We start from the raw sequence: 24679 nt of genomic DNA on the forward strand, positions 1-24679 counted from the left end.
ACATAATTCAGTACAGTACAGCATTTGAATACAGTATTTACCTACATATCATTTGCTATTTTATCACTCTACTACTGTATAATAATATATTATAACATAACGGTATAGTGTAATATAACAGTACACGCAGTCCCCGCTTATAGGTGGCATCAGTTAACTGCGTTTCGGTTTTAAGATGCATGGCTAATGATGTCGTTAACCAGATTTTTGGTGCTGGTAAGCAGTTTATCGGCATCGGTACGCAGTTTACCGCCACCGGTAAGCGATTTTCTGTGCCGATAAGCGGTTTATCAGCGTCGGTAAGCTGTTTATCAGCACCGATCAGTGCTTAAGGCATTGTAAACGCCATTTATTACCATAATTACTGTAGTGTTCCGGTTATCGGTGCTCAGCCAGGAATGGAACCCAAGCGGTTGACCGGGGACTGCCTGTTCTGTAATGAATAACAAAGAATCGAAGTACATATATAAAAGGGAGAAAATTAGTCACATGATTAGCAAGACACATCCCATCAATAGCGGAAATAACAGGCTTGCAGCAAAAGGGTTAAGGATGATCGACATCCTTTTACTGCTAAGACTGAGAGAAGATTGTCTCAATGAAGGTGGACATGGAAGCCTGCAATCCAATGCATGAAATTTTTTACCAGAGAGAGACCCCTTTCTGCAACACAAATCACAGATGATGACCCAATTTCCTTGGCACACATTTGACGAGGACCATCCTGATAGAAAAGCCTCTCTCTCACAGGATCTGCTAGATAACCTTGAAGTAGGTAGCTGAAGGACTGTACTGCCTGATGGGGGAATATCTCCTAATGCCTTAACAAAGAGGGCTACCAGATCAGGAAACTTGGCATAAGGCTAATGAGGAGCCACCAAGGTCTTCCTGAGCCTAGGTGTGATCAACACTCAACTGATCACCAGGCAGATAAGACTGAAGAGCAGAGAGGCATTCCAGTCCAGATTGCCCCTGGGGTGTTGAGAGGTCACACTGATCATAGAACATGATCAGTACCACAGGTACTGGTTAACATACCCCAGGCACAGGATAACCCATGCACAGTAAGTGGAAGTCCCTATGTCTGGTGAAAGCCAAACTAGTAGAAGCCATGCTACTGTGCACACGTAACTCTGCAGCATGAACAAAACAGGATGCATCACCATCATGCACACACAGATCGTTCTGGTACTCATGAGTACCATATAGTGGACACCTGCCGCCTATGAACCCTGCCTGTAAATGAAAGGCCCGAAACCATCCAAGCACCAGGTGCAAGGGTAACTCATTTTACCATGTGTACTCCAGGCAAAAGCAAGGGTGGATGGGTCATTACCAAACCTCATGTCTGAGAAGGCATGGGCCAACTTGGGGTATTGTGCACATCTAGTAAACCCAATATCAACGCACCTATGGTTGCGATAACACGAACAGGTAAAAAAACAAACTACCCCTTCCCTGAGCCTGAGAAGAGTGCTGGCTTGAAGTCTTAAAGGGACTTCTTTTGAGAAGTCTTCTTGGAATTCTTCATCCTGCAAGAGGAAGAGGAGAGCAAATATGAAGAAGAGGAGGAAGAGAAAGAATTTGACAAGAAGGATGAGGAAGTAAAATTGCTTTGTCGCTAGCATGTCTTTAGGCTCTTCCACACTAAGCATTACAAAGCATGTGGTAACGAGAAACATGCCAGATCGAGGTTTTTTATTGGAAAGCATTTATTTTGGAGACGTGTAAGCCAAAGGCATTTGATGACATGCGTGTCTAGTGCTGTGCTCTGGGTGAAGTTGGTGTCAACTGGCGGGACGGACCAGCACTACTCAGTAGTGAGGCAGATGTCACACTATATAGGTCATCATTCCTATCTATGACATTTTTGCAAAGGCAGAAAAGGTAGAATGGACTAAACACTGTTTTTCTGACTGATTTATTGGAGAACCATCCCTGTTTTATGGCAAGTTACGAGCACAAAGTATAAGAATAAGCAACTGAGGCCTTTTGCTATTGATGCCATGATGCTGAGGTTTCACTGGAAAATAATTCCACCATTGAGGTATTAAAGTTCAGTATATAATGAAGAAACTGCACATGTTGAGGTCCTAATACAGGAAAGAAATGAGAGTCCTACAGGTATCAATTAAGCCAGGTGCAGGGGACGGAGAGGTGTACAAACCAAAACTCTTATGTTCTGATTTATAGAAATTTCTTCATGACAGAGATATCATTTCAGAGTCCACTTTCAATTTGCATAATAAAGAGCCTGAGCAAGTAATTTATATATGAATGTCATTAGGCTACATATATATGACTGTCATTACAAACAAATAAAATGTCGTATCAAATTGCAAAATGCAGTATGAGTATTTGAACCTTTGATATCCAAAGCTTCAATGGAATATTACCTTAAAGGAGAGTTTATTTTTTATTAACCTATTTCTTCATGATCATTTCGATTTCCTTTCAGACTCTGTTAATATTCTATGGAATGCTTGCAATTCAAGTAAATGGCCTCCTTAGGCTTGTCCCATATACAGTAAGTGTGAAATCATCTCTAAATAATAATAATAATAATAATAATAATAATAATAATAATAATAATAATAATAATAATGGAGAATAATAATAATAATAGTAATAATGGAGAATAATAATAATAGTAATAATGGAGAATAATAATAATAGTAATAATGGAGAATATAATAATAATAAATAATAAGAATAATAATAATGAAATTTATTTACTTGAAAACAGAAATATCTTGCTGCACTTTTTTAACAATATAACCTCTAGTAATGAAGGACAGCACAAAATTTATCCAATTATAAAGGCAGTCCCCATTTGCTGGCGGCATCAGTTAACGGTGTTGTGATGTTACAGCACTTGGCTAACGATGTTGCTAACCGGATTTCCGGCACTGTTCTCAGGTTCACTGTGCTGTTAAGTGGGGATTTTGGCGCCGATATCCAGTTAACGGCACCCTTAAGCAGGGTTTTTGGTGCTACTGTCACAGATTTTTGGTGAGCGGCACTCAGCCAGGGATGGAACCCCCACCATTGACCGGGGACTGCCTGTTAGTAAATAGAAATTTAATATACAACATAAGCCTAATGTAAAAAAAAGTCACTTCATGATTATGTTGTTTTAAAAGTAGTTTTCTTTCCTGTGACTGATGTATTTGCTGCTGCCAAGAACCCTCCCTTCTTCAATAAAATCACAAATTTTTAAAGTGATTTGTATTTTTCCTATCTATAAAAACCTGAGGTCCTTTACATTAACAATTGCTTTCAGTGAAGCTGGAAACAAGGTGGTTAGGCTGGCCATTAAACTTTCAAACAAGGTGGTTAGGCTGTTGAAAAATGACAGCGAAAAAACTTGTAATTGTATACAAATCGCCGGTGGGAGTCCTGCCTTGTACACCCGGATGTAAAAAATGATCATTCAATTTGTCTTTCAGCCCAGGTATTGTGCAGACTGGGGAAAAATGAAGCTAATTGATTGAATATTACTAGACTGTGGCAAATTGCAGACCATCAGGTTTTTATTTATAATGTTTAGGAAAAATACAAATAACTTTAAAAATCTGACATTTGTTCCTACAAAATACATAAAACTATCCAATTTATTCCTTTGAATTAGAATGTAAGACTCAATTGCGTTTTCGGCGGGAGGAATCGTGATTTATGTGAGTCTGAACTGACTGGTAGTTTGTAACGACACACCTGGTCTTGAGGGTGAAAACATAAATCGAAATATTGTGCCTGTCTGACAGATTGAATATTACTGAATGTAAGAGTTTTAGCTTATAATTGCGTTGCCACGACCATGCTTGAAATTTTGCATTATCGGATTTATATGTCAAAACTGATAAAAGCTACAACTCTGTCGTCCCGAGTCACTTTATGACAGCAGTGGGACCAGAGATCCTTGGGGGGAAGATTGTAAGAGTTTTAGCTTAAAATTGCGTTTTACCATTCAGGCTTCTCAAAACAGTTAGTCAAATCTTTCCAAACTGATCTAGGATTTGAGATGTTGCTTTTCACACCTTTCAGGTTACGCAAAATGACGAAAGATTTCTGAAAGACTAGTTACCGCTCAAGTTTGTTTCAAAATTCACCCTATTGTGCCTTTTACAGAAGGTACATGATTGAATATTACTAGGAGAAGCTTCAATTGCGTTTCGACCATTTCGGTCGAGTTTGACAGGTTGAAAGACGAGGCCCACGACCTGCAATTTTAGAATATACGTAGCTCTGAATTACGGAAGGAGAGTCCTGCCTCTGGATGAAACACCAACCACCCAGATCAGACTGGGGGTGGCAAGAGGTGAGCATGAAATGCCCAGGTCTGTACAGTTGGGAAAAATACAAATAACTGCTGAAGTCATCGGTCCTTTACACTCAATCGTCTGGAGTGAGTCTGAACTGACTGAGTTTGCCACACCTGGGATCCTTCCTGGTCGATAGAGCTGTACTGATCGGAGGGACTTGTCTGGGCCTGTGAGGAATTATAAACTCATCTCTAAGATGAATCTAACAGTCACAGGCAAATACTGGTCTTATTGGCCCACTCTTTAGAGAAAATGGGGTCAACTGTCACCTGTGTCTCAGCTGCAGGGGAAGGAAATAGAAGAATCAGAGAGGTCATTCTCACTTCCAAACTGAACATCTCAAGATGCCATCTCGGTGCTACACAATTTGTTGAGCAGCCACCACAGATCCCAAAGAAAAAGTGTCCAAGCTTGTGGGGCACATCCCCAAGGAAAGAGCTGGTACCACACCCTGACTTTTAATAGCTGAGGAACCGACTTCTTAAAATGGGGTTGGACCAATGAGCTGGGCCAGGGAAGGTACCATGTCGCTTCGCCAGCAGCAGAGTCGCCTCCTGATCATCCTCATGAAGCCAGAAAGAAATTAGGGGCTGGGAGAGACGTCGACACCTCTAACAATAGCATCTTCTGGATCATTATCAACAAAATTTGGGAGGGATCTGAGACAAAACCTGGTGAGGGACTAATACATCCTCATTTGAGGTGATCTGGGATCCCGACAATGACACAAGGGAAAGTCCATGAAGGACAGTTTCCCTCCAATGGATTGGCAGGTGAATCAGGCAAAACAGTGATGAAGACCCTTCATTCCAAAGAGCTGGCTGCGACAGCTGAAACGAGGCTTCTCTCAAAAAAGATCCGTGACCTGCTGAATAGTAGCTCTGAACCCCAAGAGGGGGACTGTCCAGTTTCAGCCAATGCCACAGAGCAGGTGACCAGTGGATGACTTGGTGGTACCGCTCTTGCTGGCTGAATCCTGAGATCAACAGGATCACCTTGACAAAACAGAGGACTTTTCTACTGGAACCCCATGGGGGGATCAGTTTCTCCAATGACGGCAGGTGACCAAAGATCCATTGCCGAGGGCTGCTCAAAGACTTTGCCTGCCTGAACCTGCTGATACAAGAGTCCGAAGGAAAGACTTGCTGCTACCGTGATCTATCAGCATGCCCAGGTACTTTATCAACTGCTTGGGAATGAGATCGACTTCTTGAGATTTACTACAACCCCTAGGCTGCAGCAAAACTTGAGGAGCTGATCCCTTGCAGACAAGCCAATCATTGAGATCCTGAACAGACCAAGCTGACACAGGGCACTCCAGAACAAGCCAATCACCATCTCCTGACGATCGAGATGGATGGGTATTTGGAAATTCAAGTCCACCATAAGCATGACGTTCCCATCATGAACTGGGCCCTCCAACCCCAAGACTTTCTAGCTGACACAAGGGTGAACACTTGCAAAGAACACCTGGGAACTACTCGGGCCCATAACATGGTGACAGGCAACCCCCACCAATGACAGAGCACCACCCTGAACCTCTTTGGATACACCAGAGGAAGAAGAAGGCTTCTTCCCATGAGGATAAAGGAAGGTACTTGCAGACAGATGGATGCAGTCTTGGAACCCATGCATCTTCAAGTCCCACCATTTGCCATCTGGTGGCATGAATATGTTGTTTTCCCTGATGTACTGCGAGCACCGAGACTGAGCTGTCTCCATCGTGAACAGAGTCTGGTGAACGAATCAGTTCAAGGAGAGAGAGGTCCATAACCGGTCTCCAACCCCCCAAGACTTTCTCTTCGTGAAGGGAGTTACAGCTGCAAACAGCAACCACTTGGGCAAAAAACCAAGGAGGTCCGAACCCCTTGGAGAAGAGGCAGGCAAGTTACATCTGACACCGACTTCCACCCAGTAAAAACCTTCTTCAGCATGGCATGCATTTCTTACTTTAGTGGCGTGATCCTTGGTGAACAGGAAACATAGGTAAGGAAACAGGCCGGGTTGTTGGTAAGAGGTGGCCAAGACTCAAAGGGAAGTACAGTAGATATCCCTCCCAAAGAACATCCACTACCCAGGTCTCAGTTGAGGGTCAACATCAAAAGAGAGGCAAAAATTATTACACCCCCTGCTGCCAATCCCAGGACACACACTGGGGGTTGAGAGACTTACGCAAAGGCTTATCAGATTCTTGAGTTTACATTGCTGATACAAAATCAAGCACACACACATATACAGTGTGAAAAAACAAGAAAGATCCTACCATGAAAAACAGCTTAACGACAATCGAGCAGGGAGCGAAGGAACATGTCTGCACAGGACAACGGCCGTAAGCAAATTGGAATGTTTCCATCCGGGTAGGTGGGATTCCCACCTACCGGTCGGTAGTTAACTGCCTAACCACCTTGTATGAAAGTTTAACGGCCATTTCCAGCTTCGCTGACAGTAATTCCTAATGTAAAGGACCGATGGTTTGTCTATCATGTAGGAACAAATATCTTTACTAATAAGAAAACAAAATGCTGCTGTTGGTATTCTAGAATCATTCCAAATCATTTTCATTTCGAATACTAATTCACATAAAATTTGTTCAAAACTTCCTTTTTTATATCTTTGAAGCCATTTTTCACCCCAAATTTTCTTATTCTTTACCATTTTCTTCCTACAACAGCACAGAGCCACCATAGCCGACAAAAATTGTTCTCAATGCCTGCTATCTATGGTATGGTCCCCTGTCCTTTGCTACTGGTGAGTGGTAATGTGGCAAGGTGCTTCTCTCTCATATGTACACTATCCTGCATTTGCAATGCCATGTGTGTTACAACTCCACAGTCCTACCTGCATCATCATCACAGTCTGGACATGGCTTTACTCTCCTCCAGTGCAGGAGAACTGGTCAAGGCACAGAGCATTATGGAAAGTCAGAGCTGCAGTTGATACCACTGGGGCGTCTCCCACAGGAAGGAAAACTGCTACATGAGGATTAACAGAGCAGATTTCCTTCATGGAAGTAGCAGCATCAGCAAGAGACTCCTCTGACTTAGCTAAAACTATTTTGTCAAGGAAGGCTGCATATGATGAACTTCTTGAGATACCAAGAGAAAGCCAGACCTTACTCGGGTACTAAATGGATGATGACATACCTGGAACACTGATCAGTAGGAGTGGGCAGTGGCAAGGCATGTATAGAGGCCAGAGTCTCGCCAAGAGAAAGGCTGTCCCAGGCACGACTCATCACTAGAAGACAACGCATGAGGATTACTCACTTTTCTATGTGTACAATCCCAAGACAGCAAGTGAGTGGGGGTATTTTCCCACTCTCCCCCTTTAATTACCAGTGAACTACTTTGTTACTAAGTCTCAATGACTGATTTAAGCACATGCCAAGAAATATGCTTCAATGAAATGTGAGGTTGATATTCCCGTAGTACAAATGTCAAAACAAAAAGGAAAAATAAAATAACATGACAATGTTTTCAAGAGCCCAAAACTGGAAAATCTTAGCTGGCGCTAGGCACTCAGGCGGCGCCAGGTGCTCCAAGAGGAAACATGTTTAGACCCTGACATGGGGCACCTGAGATTGTGTCCTGGAAGACAGACCTTAGATACTTTGTAGAGTCTGGATGGATGGGGAAGTGGAAATATGCATCCTGCATTATCCCAGGTTATCATCCAATCACCTGGTGAATGGATGAAAGGTCTGACTGGTTCGTCTCCATCTTGAACTTCGCCTTCCAGACAAAGAGATTGCGGGCGCTCATGTTGAGAACTGGTCTCCAAAGCCTGATGATTTGGAGACCACAAACAGATGAAAGTAGAAGCCCTCTGAGTTGATGTCCTCGACTTCTTCTATGACTCTCTTTCAAAGGAGAGAGGAGACCTCCTCCAAAAGGGCCGAATGTTTTTCCGAGCCTCTTGAGTAGGCCATCAAAAAGATGGGAGAATGAACTAAAGGGGGACCTCTTCATGAACAAAATGGGGTAGCTCACCCTCAGAACTTTGAGAATCCACTGTTCTGTCCCTCTGATGCTCCACTTCTCCCAAATCTCAAGAAGACTGGCTCCCACTTATGAATGGAGGACTTCTTCCTTTCTTGGGGAAGGGCTTGAGCTCCTCTTGACAGACTTGGGCTTACTCCCACGAATGGGATGCTGCAGGAAGAATGTGCCAAAAGTCGACTTCTATTGGAGGTCCGACTTCTGGGCCTGAGTGACTCCTTTAATGGAAAGGGAGCACTATAAACCTCTTTTCTTCAAAACCCCCAAAGAGAAAAGAGCCGCAAGTTCAAGAGAGCCATCCCTGATGGTCTCGTCTGCACGAGAACGGACTCCTAGCCAGTCCGAGGTGAAGTCTCCAACAAAATCATTGCCATCTTTAATCTTCTTGGCTAGCACTCTCAAAGAGGTCTTTGACAAGGGGGTCAAGTTCTGCCAATGAAAAACATAATTTTCGCCAATGAAAATGCCAAGCGTAGGGAAGAAGGAGCTTCCCCGGTGGCGTAGGAAAGAAAACTACAGATTTAGCATGAGGGAGGAAGGATGACGGAAGCCTTACCTTGCTCCCTCTTAGCAGAAAACCAGACTCCAATCTCCTTGAGTGCCTTCCTAGAAGGCGAAGAAAGCACCATTGTGGGGAGCCAAGGTCTGTCATCTGGATGGCTCCTCATCAGGAAGGTCAAGGTAGGTGAGACCGGGCCAAGCTAGAGCCAAAAAAGGGTAGTAGAGCTTGCCCGCAAATGTTAAAGGAGAGCTGCATAGGCTATGAGATCCATGGTTGGAAATGGGTGCTTGGTGCTCCGAGCAGGAAACTGATACTAAAGAGTTAGCGCCCAGCACTTGGGAGCTGGTGCCAGGTGCTGGGAGCTGGCGACGGGTACTTGTGGCAGATGCTCAGGAGCTGGTGTCCGGCACTCGTGAGATGGACGCTTGAATGAAAACAACGGGCGCCTGAGAGGGATTGTTGGGATCTTGGGAGCCAAATGCTAGCACCCAACAGAAGTATGCTCAGGAGAGAAAAATCGCAGCTGTCAGCGCGGACTGCACCCGGTTCCTTAAACTAATAAATAGGCAGCGGAGAAGAGCGGCCAGCATCGCCTGCATGCCTCTTCAATGGATGAGACAAATCTAGAAAGCACTTGTGGCGCTTCCAAGTCTGAACTGGTCTTGAGAGTCGGACGACAACTGGTGCAAATCCAAAGCGCCTTTCCAGCGCTGTCTGTCAAAACCTGGGATATACGTGCAACAGGGGGCAGCAACCCATGGCACCCACCAGCTTCCCTTGGACTTCCAGCATGTCTTCTCCCAGGTCCAGGGGAGCAGGACAGAGACCTTCGTCAAGGAGAACCCGGAGGACGAGAAGCCACCTCCTCCACTTGCATAACACTGTCTCCTGTCAAGACACCTTTCCAGTGGCTGTTTACCGATACCTAGGAAAACGAGCAACAGGTTTGACTGAGGGGGCAACTACCTCTGGGCCATCCCCATCAGCCTCCACTGGGCTTTCGGTATGTCTTCCCCCCGGTTTAGGGAGTATGAAAGTAACCTTGGTCCAGGAGAACCTAGGGGACAAGTGGTCACCTCCTCCACTTCACTGTATTCACTACTAGGTTAAAATCTTGTTACACCTAGACTACAAACTGGCAATGGCAAGGGTCGGACGCAAGGGAGCCAGGTGTGGGGGTAGGTGGATTAAAAGTAGGAGTAGTAGCAGAAAAAAAGTGGGAAGAGGGTAAGATGGAACAGCAAGGTTATCTTCTAAATTAGGCTTAGCTAAGAGAAGCACATTTCTCGGGGCTAGAGGCCACATTCTTCTTCCTATCACTAACTTCTCTAGGTGAGATTTAAGTACCTTCCACTTAAGCTCACTTGGTGCCAGGCGCTTGATAGCGGGCACTGGGCACTCTGGAACTGGCGCTGGGCACTCTGGAACTGGCGCTGGGCACTCTAGCAACATTACTGTACATTCAGCACCAGTTCCTCCTTACTACATTACTGCACCCTACACATACTGCAAATTATATGTCTCCTTACTACAAGAGTCATATGAAGATTTATTCAATCTGTTTTGCAATCTTCACTACAGTAGCAAAAACTAGATGAACTTGAACCAGACCGAATAACAACAATAACTAGAAAAATTATCCTGGAAGCTATCAAAGCTTGAAGGCTACTCAAAATAGGCAATAATACTTCACCAAAATCCAGCCATACAACCAAGAATCAGTAAACAAAAGCTGCAGCAAACCACCGATGTTACTCAAGAGTTGGCAGAAACTGAATGAGGTTTTTGCTAAGTTGTTTCCAGTTCTCCAATTAGTGGGCAGGGCTTGTCACCTAAACTAAACTATCGAAGTGCTACCGCGATTTTTTAAATAAAGGCTGCTGCGCAAGCTGAAACTATAGCTATGTAATTACTTGATAAATTACTTATATGAAATGGGGCATTTAAAAATACAGTAAGGGGTCTATACTTTGAATGAACACATCTACATTACACTATGCAAAAATCATCCAACTCACCTTGTAAGTCAATAAAATATTCTACTCATTACTATTAACGTATGAAATGACCCATACACATAGAGTAAACTGCAATGCATGCTAAAATCACAAGTTTTTTGGCTTGTATATCCCAACAACCATACCTCAACCATTACCATATGAGGAATTCTAAAGAGCATATCTTCCACCATACCTGTGATATCAAAGGTACTATGTGTAGCAAAAGTTCCAAATTCCTCATCTTCGTCATCATCTCCTGGGCAAGCAACACTCGGAAGAGAGTCCAAAGGGGGTGGAGAAGACGACACCCTGGGAGGAATCATCTGAAAGGCCATCTCATTATCCCAAAACCTGTGGAAGATTACGCCAATAAAATATAAAATATATATAAATAAAGCAAGCAAAATTGAGTATGATTCTTGATACATTAAAGTACTGTACAGTACTGGGTTTCTCTGTGATCAAAATGTCAAAATTCTTAAGCAGTTTGTATCTTCCACAAGTATACAAACCAGAGCCTTTTTGGAACTTGGCAGCTGGGTAGTGGGAGTTCCCCACTCACCTAATGCAAGCCAACACTTTTTCCTTCAGCATCAAGGACTTTGCTGTGTGTTGGGGATGGAATTATGATGAAAGTCTCCGGTTTGCTTATCTATGATAAAATGTAAATTTGCATTTTTCTTAACTGTAAAAACCAGGGCCTTATATGCAAGTGTTCCTCACTGCAAGCTGGAATTAGTCATTGAGACTAAGTGATGGTATGTGAGTGAGTAAGAATGCTCCAATTGTCTTGCAGTCATCAAGCACTTTTTCCTTCAGTATCAGGAACTATGCAGGGTGGTTAAGGTGGGATGTAATGAAAATTCTGGCTTGTATACCTACGAAAATACAAGATACTCTAAAACTTGTGAAATTTCCCTACAAGAATACAAGCCATCACTTTTATGTAGGAGATCCACTTCTTAGGTGAGAGGTAGTCTTTTAACCACTTGCATCTGGGGCATTATCATAAGAGGTATAATAATAGCTCTTGACATTCAATCCTGCAGTTGGAACGAATTTTGCGAGAAAAAATGGTATTTTCATAATAAAATTAAGTTTCATATATACTTAACAAGTAATTACATAGCTATACTTTTCTACTTGTGCGGCATTTAAAAATTTTGAAGTTCACAGTAGTGATTCATTTGTTTATAGTGTAGGTAACTACCCTGCTCTCTATCGGGGAACAATAGGTAGAATGTACCGGCAATAGTCACTTCTTTTGTACTTAACATCCATCAGAGGGGAGGAGGGAGGGCTCTGATCTTGCAAGTACTTGGCAAGTATACTGTATATGAAACAATTTTATTATGAAAATATCATTTTCATATATGTAACTTATCAAGTGCTCTAATACATTAGCTGAATTCCACATTGATAGGTGGTGGGATAAATGAACATATTCTGTTCCAAAAGCAATCAGATATGTGGATGAATTTACAACATAAAAATCTGTTAGCATTGATAAAATGCTTGTTGTAACCTTACCTGGTAAGAGAGCCACAGTAGATGATTACTGCCTTGGTTTGTGCTCATCTTGACCTGTAGTGACTTGGCGGAATGGCTATGATAAGTCCCTACTTTTGAGAGGGGGTTTTATAGTGAAGGAGCCTTCCAAACACCCATAAAGCAATAAAGAAAAAACTGCCCTTGCTCAGGCGGAGTACCAAAATACAATAGATCAATAAAAATAGTTACCCACACCAAACAAACAATGAAGATTAAAAAACCATCATACCACTATCACAGACTGGTGGGCACTCTAGGTACAAGTACCCCCAGGCTCCCCAAAAGAACTCGACACCCAAAAAAATTCAATGCAAAGATGTTACGGATAGGAAGGGTTGCTTCCTATGCTTCCTCCCCCCATACCGAGCCAGCCACCGATAACGGACCTAAGGTACTGTAATTTTCATACATCGTTTCAATTTCCTTAAGATTGTGTGAGGTAAAAACAGAATTGCATTTCCAGGATGTTGACTGGAGGATAGTCGAGAGCGACACACTACTGTATGCCTAAAGGCATATGAAGTGGCAACAGCTCTAATATCGTGCACTCTCACCTTAAAGGGAGGTAGGGCATCATCTTCTATTTGAAAGTGTGCCTCAATGATAAGACTTCTAAGAAAAAATGACAGAGCATTCTTAGACAAAGATTTCAATGGGTTCTTGACAGAACACCAGAGGCTACTGGCAGGGCCTCTAATTCTCTTCATCCTGTTTAAGTAATACCTCAGCGCCCTTACTGGAGAAAGGACCCTTTCCTCCTCTTCTGGTCCTAGAATGTCCATGAGGTTTTTAATAGAGAAAGAGCATGGCCAGGGATTAGACAGGTACTCATTCTTAGCCAGAAAGCCAAGTATGAAGGTGAAGACAGCATCTTCCTTCGAGAAACCGATGCGCTGTCTATACCCTGCAACTCACTTACTCTCTTGGTGGTGGCCAAGGCTACAAGAAAAAGTCTTCTTAGTTAAATTCTTGAATGAAATGGTATGGAGAGGCTCAAAGGCAGGACCTGTTAACCATTTAAGCACTACATCCAGCTTCCATGACACGGAGTTGTCCTTCACCTGTCTAGAAGTCTCGAAAGACTTAATCAGATCCGTTAAGTCTTTACTGGAGGCCAAGTCCACTCCTCTATGCTTGAAGACTGTTGTTGGAGTGGGTAACTATTTTCATTGGTCTATTGTATTTTGGTACTGTGCCCTGGGCAAGGGCAGTTTTTTCTTTATTGCTTTATGGGTGTTCAGAAGGCTCCTTCACTCTAAAGCCCCCTCTCAAAAGTAGGGACTTATCACAGCCATTCCACTAAGTCACTACAGGTCAGGATGAACAGTAATCATCCACTGCGGCTCTCTTACCAGGTAAGGTTACAACAAGCATTTTATCAATGCTAAGAGATTTTTATGTTGCAAATTCATCCTCATATCTGATTGTTTTTGGAACAGAATATGTCCATTTATCCCACCACCCACCAATGTGGGATTCAGCTATGTAATTACTTGCTAAGTTACATACAGTATATGGAAATAATATTTTCATAATAAAATTAAGTTTCATATATACTTACCAACTAATTACAAGATCAGAGCCCTCCCTCCTCCCCTCTGATGGACACTAAGCAGAAAAGAAAAGACTACTGCTGTTTCGTTGTACCTGTTGTTCCCTAACAGAGGGCGGGGCAGTTACCTACACTATAAACAAACGAATCGTTACTGCGAACTTCAAATTTTTAACTGCCGCGCAAGTAGAAAAGTATAGCTATGCAATTACTTGGAAAGTTACATATATGAAATGTTCAAATCACTTGAATGGGCCATAAATGATTTCTGGCAACATTAACACCTCAGTCCAGGATACGAGGGAGATAAGTGTGACTCAAGGTTTCATGGGGAAAGTGTACTACATCTCCAAATCCCTGGAAATCTTGTACAGTATATATTTGCCCATAAATATACCCAGGAATTGCTGTTGATTTTAGTTCTTAACCTTTATGAGATTATGTCAGCTGTAATAGGAATTTTGCAAACTAAAGTACAAAGAAATATTAAAAAAAATATATATGACCCACTAAAAGGTATTGCACCTCATCCCAGTACATCTTGTAAATATTTTACCGTAAATATGCACTGGGACTGTTACTGATTTTAGTTCTTACCTGTTACGTTATGTGAGCTTTAATTGTAATTTTACAAAATAAAATAAAAATTTTTTTATAAAAACATAACCTGCTAAAATCACAATTTTTAAAAGTAAATTGTATTTTTCCTAACTATACAAACCTGAGATCCTTTACATTAGGAATTACTTACAGCAAAGCTGGAAACGGTCGTTGAACTCTCAAACAAGGTGGTTAGGCAGTTAACTACAGTCTGGTAGGCAGGAGTCCTGCCTGCCATGATGTAAACATTCCAATTTGCCTTTCGGCCCAGGCGTCAGATTGTGGGGTGGATGGGGCGGGCATAAAATCACAATTTTTCAAGGTAAATTGTACTTTTCCTAATTACAATAGGGAGTTAATTACAGCAAAGCTGAAAATGTCCATTAAAACTCTTGAATAAGGTGGTTAGGCAGTAACTACCGTCCGGTAGGTGGGAGTCCTGCCTGTCCCGTAAACATTCCAATTTGCCTTTCAGCCCAGGTTTCAGATTGAGGGCTGGCATGAGGTGGGCATAAATGCAATGTAAAGGGCCTCAAGTTCGATAGTTAGGAAAATCCAATTTATTTTAAAAATTGTGATTCGTTCCTACACAATATACAAACCATCGGCCCTTTACATTAGGAGGACACACTTGTTGGAGGGTGGAATCTGAGTGAGCCTCTGAAATGACTGGAGTTCGCCACACCTGGGCTACTCCTCCTGGTCAAAAGAACAAGGAGGAGTAACATGCCTCTGACATATTGATCGGAGTATAGGAACTACGAGATCAATTGTCAGACTTCTGACCTTTTCGAATGAGTGAGTAATTGTAACTCATATGAAAATAGGCTAGGAAGAATCTAGAGAGTCTGAGGCACTAAGGCAACACCAGAAAAGGGTTTGTCTTATTGCCAGGGTCTCCTTCCTCCCATTGCTAGAGGATTGCTTCTATGATTCTATGAAAGAAAAATAGAACAGGTGCTCTATGTGTAAGCTTACCACATCAGACGCTAGTTCCAGCAAGTGTCTGTTCGAATCCCATTCTCTGCCTGAAGGTGTGCGCCCCATCCCTCGGTCGATGCGTCTGAGAACAGAAGCATGTCTGGAGGGGGAGTATGTAGCATACTCCTATTAAGAGGTTCCTGTCGTCCATCCACCAGTCCTCTCTCACCTCCTTGGAAAGAGGGATGGGAAAGGACTGGGGGTCTCAGGACTGGGACCAAAACTCCTTCAGTCTCCACTGCTGCAACTGAAGGTGAAGACCCCCATGAAGGACCAGCTTCTCCAATGACGACAGGTGACCGATGACGACTTGCCACTGCCGAGCTGGCTGTTCCTGTTGAGACAAAAACAGCTGTGCAGCCTTCCTGAACCTGTTGATAAGAAGGTCCGATGGGAAGACTCACTTCTACTGTATCTATCAGCATGCCCAGGTAATTTATCCTCTGCTTAAGGGTGAGATCCGACTTCTCGAGATTTACTACGATCTCGAGATCACGGCAAAACTCAAGGAGCTCATCCCTGTCCAGTAGCAACTGTGAGCAGAAGCTCGCCAGGACTGGCCAGTCATCAAGTCAAGATACCTTAACAGACGTATCCCATGCGAATGGGCCCAAGCTGACACCAGGGTGAACACTCTCATGAACACCTGGGGAGCAGTTAAGAGCCCGAAACACAGTGCTGTACCATGAATTGGAAGACTGTCTCCCCGAGGATAAAGCAAAGGTACTTGCGAGAGGATGGATGAATGGGTATTTGAAAATATGCATCCTTCAAGTCCATCTTAAGCATGAAGTCATTCTCCCTAATGGAGGTGAGCATGGATTCCATCGTGAACTGAGTCTGGTGAACGAAACGGTTCAGGGGAGAGAGGTCTATGACCGGTCTCCAATGCCCCGAGGCTTTCTCTACGAGAAAGATCCAGCTGTAAAAGCCTGGGGACCAATCCAAAATGACTTCTACAGCACCCTTGTTCAGCATGGCTTACACTTCTTGCATTAGTGCGATTTCCTTCGGTGATCCAGGAACGTAGGTACGGAGACAGGCTGGAGTGACAGTGAGGGGTGGCCGAGACATGAAGGAAAGTAGATATCCCTCCTGAAGGACATCCACTACCCAGGTCTTGGCTCCATATCGCTGCCATGTTGCCCAATGGCTTGGCTGGCTGCCCCCACCTTTGGCAGTAGCTGGAGGGGAAATCTGCCCCTAGTGTTTCCTCTTCCTTTTCTTCCCCTTGCCCCCTTTACCAGACTAGAAGGCGGACCAAAAGGGGAGCGACTGCCCACCCTTTCCAGAGGAAGAAGGAGGCTGGTTATTCCCGAAGGATCCCTTCAAAATCTGGGACTTCTTGGGGCCGAGGAGTGCTAGCCTGGCACCGAAGGCCAGGCCACAGTGGAGCTTGAAGACCCGGAGGTCTTAGCCACTGCCTGGTGGACAAGATGGTCGCTGTTATCGGCCCAACATTTGTCCACCGCAGCATCTACCAACTCCCTAGGGAAGAGAGAGACAGACCCCAGCAATGGTCCGTTCTGTAGGGTCATTGCCAACTTGGTCACACAGACCTGGTGAAGTGAGAAAGAACAGCGTCTCTTTGCTTGAGAACTGGGTTGGCCCACAGGTTTGCTGTCTGGTAAGCGAGGTAGGAAATGGCTCTATCTCCAGACTGGCACAGTCTCCCGAAAGGTGAGTCCTCCCCAGGTACGATAGCGCCTAAGGAGACAGCCACTTTGAATACTGTGAATGACCACAGATCTAACCAGGAAACTGCCTGGAGAGCCACTATGGCAGTGCCTCCAGGAATGCTGCGAAAGGGAGACACCTTCTGCAGTAAGCTGCTGCAACGAGAGACCCAGGCCTAGATGCACCAGGTCCGGGTCACCCTGTTTAGGCAGCAATGCCCCTTCCAAGGGCATGCAGAATCACCTCTGTCGAGGCAGAGGAGGGGGAAGCAACTTGTCCGAGCGGTTTGAATGAAGCCAATTTGTCTTGCCCAGACACAAGACCATTCACTTGATCAAGAACCCCCTCAGCAAGTGTGGACCATGGCAGCCCCACCAAAACCTTGGGTTCCTTCTTTGGACCCCAGAATGATTCGAGGTGCGAAGGACGATCCACAGATGAGACCATGGTCCCTTCCCCAAGGTCATTGTGCTGACGAATCAGCGCAATGATATCTGCAAAAGTCCTCTGTATCTCAGGGGTGTCCTCATCCTTGGGAAGAGGACCCCCAAGTTCTTCCAGGGCACAGTCCCCCTGATCTACTCTCCTGGCAGGAGGGAGAATCTCGGCACACCCCTGGGATCATCCTGTACTACACGGGTGTACGATCTGGTCGATCCAAGGCCTGAGCCAGGAGCGTAGGCCTTTGTAGTCGAACTCCAGGGAGACAAATCACCAGAGTTCCTCCTGTCTGACTCGCACCTCCTAAAGGAAGCCCAGGAAGGTTGATGGGACCGGCGAGGAGGAACAGGCACCCTGCTGGTGGAACCAGCAGGAGCAGCAGGACAAGAGCGGTCACCAACCCGTGGTGATGATGGCAAAACGCATTCACCTCGGTGAAGCATTGTCCCGAGGGGAGCGGGTGTTCGCACAAGCCAGGCACTCGACTCCACCAACCCAGGCTGGTGAGAACTTGCACTGTCCTCTTGACAGGGCCCAGTCTTCTTTGAGGCCAGGACCTCGCGAGAAGACTGAACAAGGGACCTCTTCTCTGTCTTGCCAGGTGTTTGGACTTGAGAGGCCGAAGCACCTACCCGGGAACCTTGCTTGGCACTTGAAGAAGTGCTAGCAAGAAGAGCCAAGACACCTGCATGTCTGAGCTCTCTCTCTCATCCTGTGACCTGAACTGGTACGGAGAGAGGTCTCTCCGGTACCTGTCCGGGGTGCCTGAGTCTCCTTGTAGACCCGGGTACTTGGCGCGGCTCACAGACGAACATTCAACACAGTGCCAGGCTTAGAAGCGGACTTCTTAGGTGCAGCAACGGGTGTGCAAACCAAGGTCTGCACTCCCTCAGCTCCTGAAACGGCAGACCCGGGGGCCAGGAAGAGCCAATGAGAGATCCCACTGCCTCCTCTGTGGATGGAGGCAGTCCCTAGAAGTCCAAGGGCAGGATTTCTTAGGTAGGGGGGAGACAACCTTCTTCTTCTGAGACTAGTTGGTCCTCAGAAGAAGAAGGGGAAGAGGTAGCAGGTGATGACGAAGATGAAGACGATGAAGACGACGACACCTTACGAGACCTCTTCAACTTCTTTGTCATCTTCTTCAGGATGGCAGTCAGGTCCCCCATCCAGGAGTGGAGCAGCAGAAGGTGCAGGAGCAGCCAGGGGGGCCAGGGTAGCAGGAGCAATCTGGGCAGTGGAGACGTCAACAAGAGAGCCAGAGGCAACCAGGGCAGTCAGTGCAGCATGGGAGCCAGGGAAGCCAGGAGTCGCGACATGAGCAGCCAGCACGGGGAGGGCAGGTACAGGAGCCAGGCCGGGCCGAGAGCCAGGTAAGTCAGGAGCCAGGACCGGAGTGGGGAATGAGTGGAAGTTGGCAGGAGCAGGAACCGTGAGATAGGGCACGGTTGAAGTCACCATACTGGAGGGATTTGGCTGGGATAGTGGGGCCAGGAAGCCAGGTGGCAGCAGTATAGTGTGGTAGGAAGCAGGTGCGGCTGTCACCTGGGTACCAAGGTGAGAGGCGACAGTCACCGGCATCTTGGCAAAGGCAGTCAAGGTGACGGTGCACATAGTAGCTGTAGCCGTGGCGTGGGCCACCACTGGCACGCCAGACAGGTGGAACAGCAGACCCTCCAGAGACAGGACTCCAGGGAGACCCAGGTGGAGCCAGGTAGAAGCAAGGTCTGGAGCCTGATCTCCAAAGAGAAGTCTCTACCGCCATACCTGACGACAAAGCCGGGTCAATAATGGGAGAGACCACTCACTCCGGGGGAAAAGTTCCCCCCAGAACTAGGAGAGGCCCCCCAAGATGATGTCTTGATCGTCCGCTCCCACGTGACCTTCAACACCTGACGAAGTGAGTGGAGAAGACGAAGGGGAGTCCTCATCCGAAAAAGAGGCAGTAAGAAGGGGAAGCTTGAAGGGAGGGAGAAACGATTCCGACAGGTCAGCCACCAAGGGAGTCACAGGGGGCATGTAACCTTGGATGACGCCTTGGCAGACTTCCTTCGGTACTGTCTCTTCCCCTCAAACTTCACCCACTGTTCGGCAAACCAGGAACAACAATCAGAACTAGATGAATACATGAACACAGATGCCTCCTGCTTGAAGAGCAAAGGGTGTGTGGGTCCATGTCAATACTGGAGCAAAAGCCATTAAACTTCTTACCACACACCCCAAACACACACGCTGGGGGAAGGTGGGCTTATGGAGGGCTTTCATCATAAAAAGTACAAAACAACAAGAAAAAGATCCCACCAAGAAAAGACAGCTCAATGGAAGTCTGGACAGAGAGCAAAGAAAACACGTCTACACCCAACGACAGCCAAAAGCAAACTGGAATGTTTACATCCGGGCAGGCGGGACTCCCGCCTCCCAGATGGCAGTTAACTGCCTAACCACCTTGTTTGAAAGTCCAACAGCCGTTTCCAGCTTCGCTGAAAGTAATTCCTAATGTAAAGGACCAATGGTTTGTATATCATGTCGGAACAATTTCTAAGTTGATGAGACAAAAGAAATGCAATTATTTCTTTTTAGATGCAGCCTAAGAGGCTAGCCTACTCACAGATATGCAAACACAAATTTGTTTTCATGCTCTTGTGAAAACTAAGAGAACTGCCAGTCTAGCCTATCCCTGTGTGTTGGTAAAAGGCCAAAATGAAGACTACTAAACACCTCAGTTGCTAACGTTATGCTTAACGTATTTTTTATGATTTTTTATGTTTATGTCTTCTATTTATATAATAATATTAACCATCTTTAATACTTTTATGCTGGCTTTAGACCTTCCCTCAAATTCGGATATATATTATTTTTTACTTGTCATCATTCATGTTTGAGATGATTCATAGCCGAAAAAATTTTACTTTAAATTCTTGTAAATTAATGGTTAAGATATTTGCCGATTGCCATATTGTCTAGCCACCACGTTATCCCATCAAAGTTAGAATTACCGAGGCAAACAATGTAAAGGACCAATGGTTTGTATATCATGTCAGAACAATTTCTAGTTGACACCCAAAAGAAATCACATGGTTTATTTTTTAGATGTAGCCTAGTTTCAGTGTTGACAGATATGCAAACAAATTTGTTTTATGCTATGGGGAAAACTAAGAGAACTGCCAGTCTAGCCTATCCCTGTGTGTTGGTAAAAGGTAAAAATGAAGACTAATATTGTGGACTAGTTCCCGCCAGTTGCCAACAGGAAAGCTTAACACCTTTTGTTTATGGTTTTGTTACATTTATGTCTTCTATTTATATATTTAATATTTACCATCTTTAATACTTTTATTTTCATCCCCATAAGGCTGGTACTAAACATGGGACCCATTTTGCACACAAACTGGTAATTACCAAAAGAGGGGTCAGTAGTAGTCTTCATACCCAATAAAATTGCAGACTACAGCCAAGGCCTGAGTCCTGCCAAACGAGATGTTTACTGTTACGTTTATGTCTTTAAATGAATGATAATTACCATCCTTTAAGTTTTTACATTTGCCTTCAATGGACTGGTACCGAATATGGTGCTCATCCTACACGTAAACCAGTAGCCTAATTGCCGAGGTACGCGGCCAAGGTAGCAGTTAGCAATTATACCTAAACCTAACCTACATGACAAAGAGGCAAAAAACCACATGGCCTTGGTTACAACTTTTAATTCATGGTATTTTCAAGAGAGCCGACACTGGTCACAAGTACTATATATTTTCAACTCTTCTCCTGTCATCCACACAACCCACTAGTATGCCTTACTATGCCTGGAACTAAACCCAAAGGTTAACATGAAGGTAGAATTGAAGACTACTACTGCACCCCTCTGGTTTAGTAATTACCAGTTTGTGTGCAATTTAGGTGCTGTGGTTAGTATCTGCCACTTGGGGATGAAAATAAAAACATAAACAAAAGACAATAGCCTAAATATCACAAACTTGAACAAAAGACAAAACAAAAACATAAAGAAAAGGCAGTAAATATCCGGGTCGGCGACTGGCGAGAACTAGGCCGCGGTAGTAGTGTTCAGTTTTACCAACATGAATAACCTCAACTAGGCTATCCTTGCACTGCCAGGTCAAACTTAATTTTCGTGCCCCACCCAGAAGGCATTATTACCCAAACAGAGCCTAAATGTCACCCTACTGCATTTAATGGGAACAGCTACGATATGTTCCTGTTGTCTTCCTGAACTCCGTTAATGCATCAAACTAGTTTAGCCTACGCCTACCTTCATCTCGGTCCAAGGTTAGACTAGTCAGCTATGGCCCTATCCTTTTGGCCGGCATGCTATCGAAATGAACACTTCACTATATAGTTTGTAATGGACGATCAGCCCTTCGGCACCGTAAGTTTGAAAAAAGTCGAACGACTCAAGTGTCGACTATAAAATACAACAAGCAGAGCCTACCTGTGCCTCGTCTTTGGGGCCTACCTGAGCTGATTGTGTCATTAAGATAAGCCTCCTCCACCTACGTTACTCATCGCTACTCCTCATTCACGACACAATAAAACTCGCGCCACTTTCTCACTCAAATAGCAACAGGCACAAAAACTTCACCGGTCACAATAAAGCACAAATGATTTTCACGAGATCGTACCATATACGAAGTTAATATTTTGACAGCTGATGAGACGTTCTTGCGTTGCCAGCTGTTTTCACCCGTGTTCCGTTCCTCGGTTTCTCTGTCCTCCACCGTTGCCAGATGCGTTTCACTTTGAAAAATTGTCACTGCAAAGTTATTCCAAATGAAAACCTCTTGAATGATATTTTTATAACGTATTTAAAAATTATTTACCATTGAAATTTTATTAAATTAAAATTAAAGGTAAAAAACTACATTAATATCAATGTTACGATCCCATTTTTTGTTGACGATGAGATGTCAGAATGAACCAGTCTGGCAAAATTGTTTTCTCATTCAGCATTCACAAGAAAAGGTTCACAGCATAATAAATTCAAAAAATGCTAAGGTATTGTTTACACTAAAATATGACTCACTTCTATTTCCAGAACGCTAGCTCGCACTGGTACATACTTAAAGGTTTATAAGGAATAAAAAAAAACTACGCAGTTTTCAAACCTCATTCACAAAATACCATCATTATTAGAATGGAAAGTTTACATATATATTAAAGTACCAGTAACTAACTTTTTCTACATAAATTAGATATATGAGTATAGTATTTATAGCTATTGTTGTTATTTACTTACTTCATAAATTAACATGTAACAACCAATCTTCCCGAAAATATAGTTATGCGTACATAATATGCATTGTAAACATTTCTGTAATTTATGGCACATTATACTCAGTTACCAGCTTAAGCTAACATGTTATTATTACCAGCAGTCCACATGATGACTCACTCAAGTCCTCCTGTAGTTGACGACAAAGGCACGCAACATGACCTGTCCACTCGGTTAGTTTGGACTCATCTTTTCATTAGCAGCAAACCCAGAGAATTACCGGGTAATATTAATGGTAACGTTATTTGCACGTATGTTCAATATCTCATGAACGTGTACTTAATCTAGGCATACAAGAATGTGATCGCCGAAACCCTTTACCTCGTTAAGGAGTCTGACATTTTTTAAGAGTATTGTGAGGTTAGGGCAGCATTGGCCTGAAATTGCACACTCGCACGCGATGTGTGGTGCCAGATAATAAATAAAACACAAATGCTCAAATAAATAAATTTCTTTTCTTTCTACTTTTTGTTTATCAATACTCACATGGAAGAGTTCGTGATTGCATGTGGTTGAGGAAGTTTGACTGCTCATAGAATCTGTAACTCACCGCCTGGGGCGAGGTCGCGGTCGACATGCTCGCTTTCTGACGTTATTATAATTCTTTAACAATATACGGTAGTTTTTGTCCCTCTCTTTCTCTCCTATGTATTTTCTTCTTTTCCTGTTCATTACACACACACACACACACACACACACACATATATTACACACATATATATATATATATATATATATATATATATATATATATATATATATATATATATATATATATATATATATATGTATATATATATATATATATATATATATATATATATATATATATATATATATATATATATATATATATATATATATTACATGAAATACCACAGGAACTTCTGCCTATCATTTTCCTGTGGTATTCTCTTATGTACTGAAGTCACGTGTATCTACTGTGATTTTTAAGCATATGCATACATACATACATACATATATACACATACATACATACATACATACACACACACACACATATATATATATATATATATATATATATATATATATATATATATGTGTGTGTGTGTGTAGAGGGTGTCCATAAAGTCTCTTTATATTTAAAAAAATATATTACAAAAGCAAATAAACACACAAATATGTGAAAATTAATTATAGCAAAATGAGGAGTAGATATTAAAGTTTTTTGCCTCAATAAATACACCTCTATATGGACACCATTAGTTGCTTGAAGCACGTCAAGACGGTACGCGATTTCCCGCCATATTCGCTGTAGCATTATCATAGCCTTATCAGTGGTGTCGATGGCATCACTGATCTTTTGCTTGAGATCAGTGATGTCCCGTATCTTTGTTCGATACACGATATCTCTAACATAACCCCATAGAATGAAGTCCAGGGGAGTGATTGGTGAACGAGGTGGCCAGAGAATTGGGCCATCCCCTCCAATCCACCGGTCTGGAAATGTTCTATACCGTAGTCTTCTATACCAATGAATTTCTTCAGGAAAAGTTTGAAAACATTTTTAGCACATCAGAAAAATTGAAATACCTGAAATATTTTGTTGTATGTACTTTGCAAACAAGACAAAGAACGTTTTATTCAGTAACTACCAGAGTGGCTTTTAACAATCAAATTGCACTAATTTTACCATATAGTGATCTACTTAGGGTTCCAAGTTTTTGCAAGAATTTTGGTATTAATGTTGTCTTTAAATTTTCAAATACCTTGAAAAACATAACAAAGAATTCTCCCAGAATTTCTCAGG

General features: G+C 43.5%; 1 protein-coding gene across 19 annotated transcripts in view; it reads right to left on the reverse strand.

The window, feature by feature from the left end:
• The window catches only part of LOC136855128 (aftiphilin-like), a 102095-nt gene extending 79709 nt beyond the window's left edge, over positions 1–22386 (reverse strand). For 8 of the 19 annotated variants that reach the window (XM_067132004.1, XM_067132001.1, XM_067131996.1 and 5 more), the window contains exons 1-2: positions 22256–22386; positions 11016–11173 (exon numbers count right to left, since the gene is read on the reverse strand). In XM_067132004.1, coding sequence (XP_066988105.1) covers positions 11016–11157 — 142 coding nt within the window. In that variant the 5' untranslated portion in view covers positions 11158–11173; positions 22256–22386. Of the gene's footprint in view, positions 1–11015; positions 11174–21885 lie in introns of all 19 variants that reach the window. The other 11 variants (XM_067132005.1, XM_067131992.1, XM_067132000.1 and 8 more) reach the window with 7 other exon arrangements.
• Between the last annotated feature and the right edge of the window lie 2293 nt (positions 22387–24679).

This window comes from Macrobrachium rosenbergii, chromosome 30, assembly GCF_040412425.1.
Source record: "Macrobrachium rosenbergii isolate ZJJX-2024 chromosome 30, ASM4041242v1, whole genome shotgun sequence".
NCBI classification, from domain to species: domain Eukaryota; kingdom Metazoa; phylum Arthropoda; class Malacostraca; order Decapoda; family Palaemonidae; genus Macrobrachium; species Macrobrachium rosenbergii.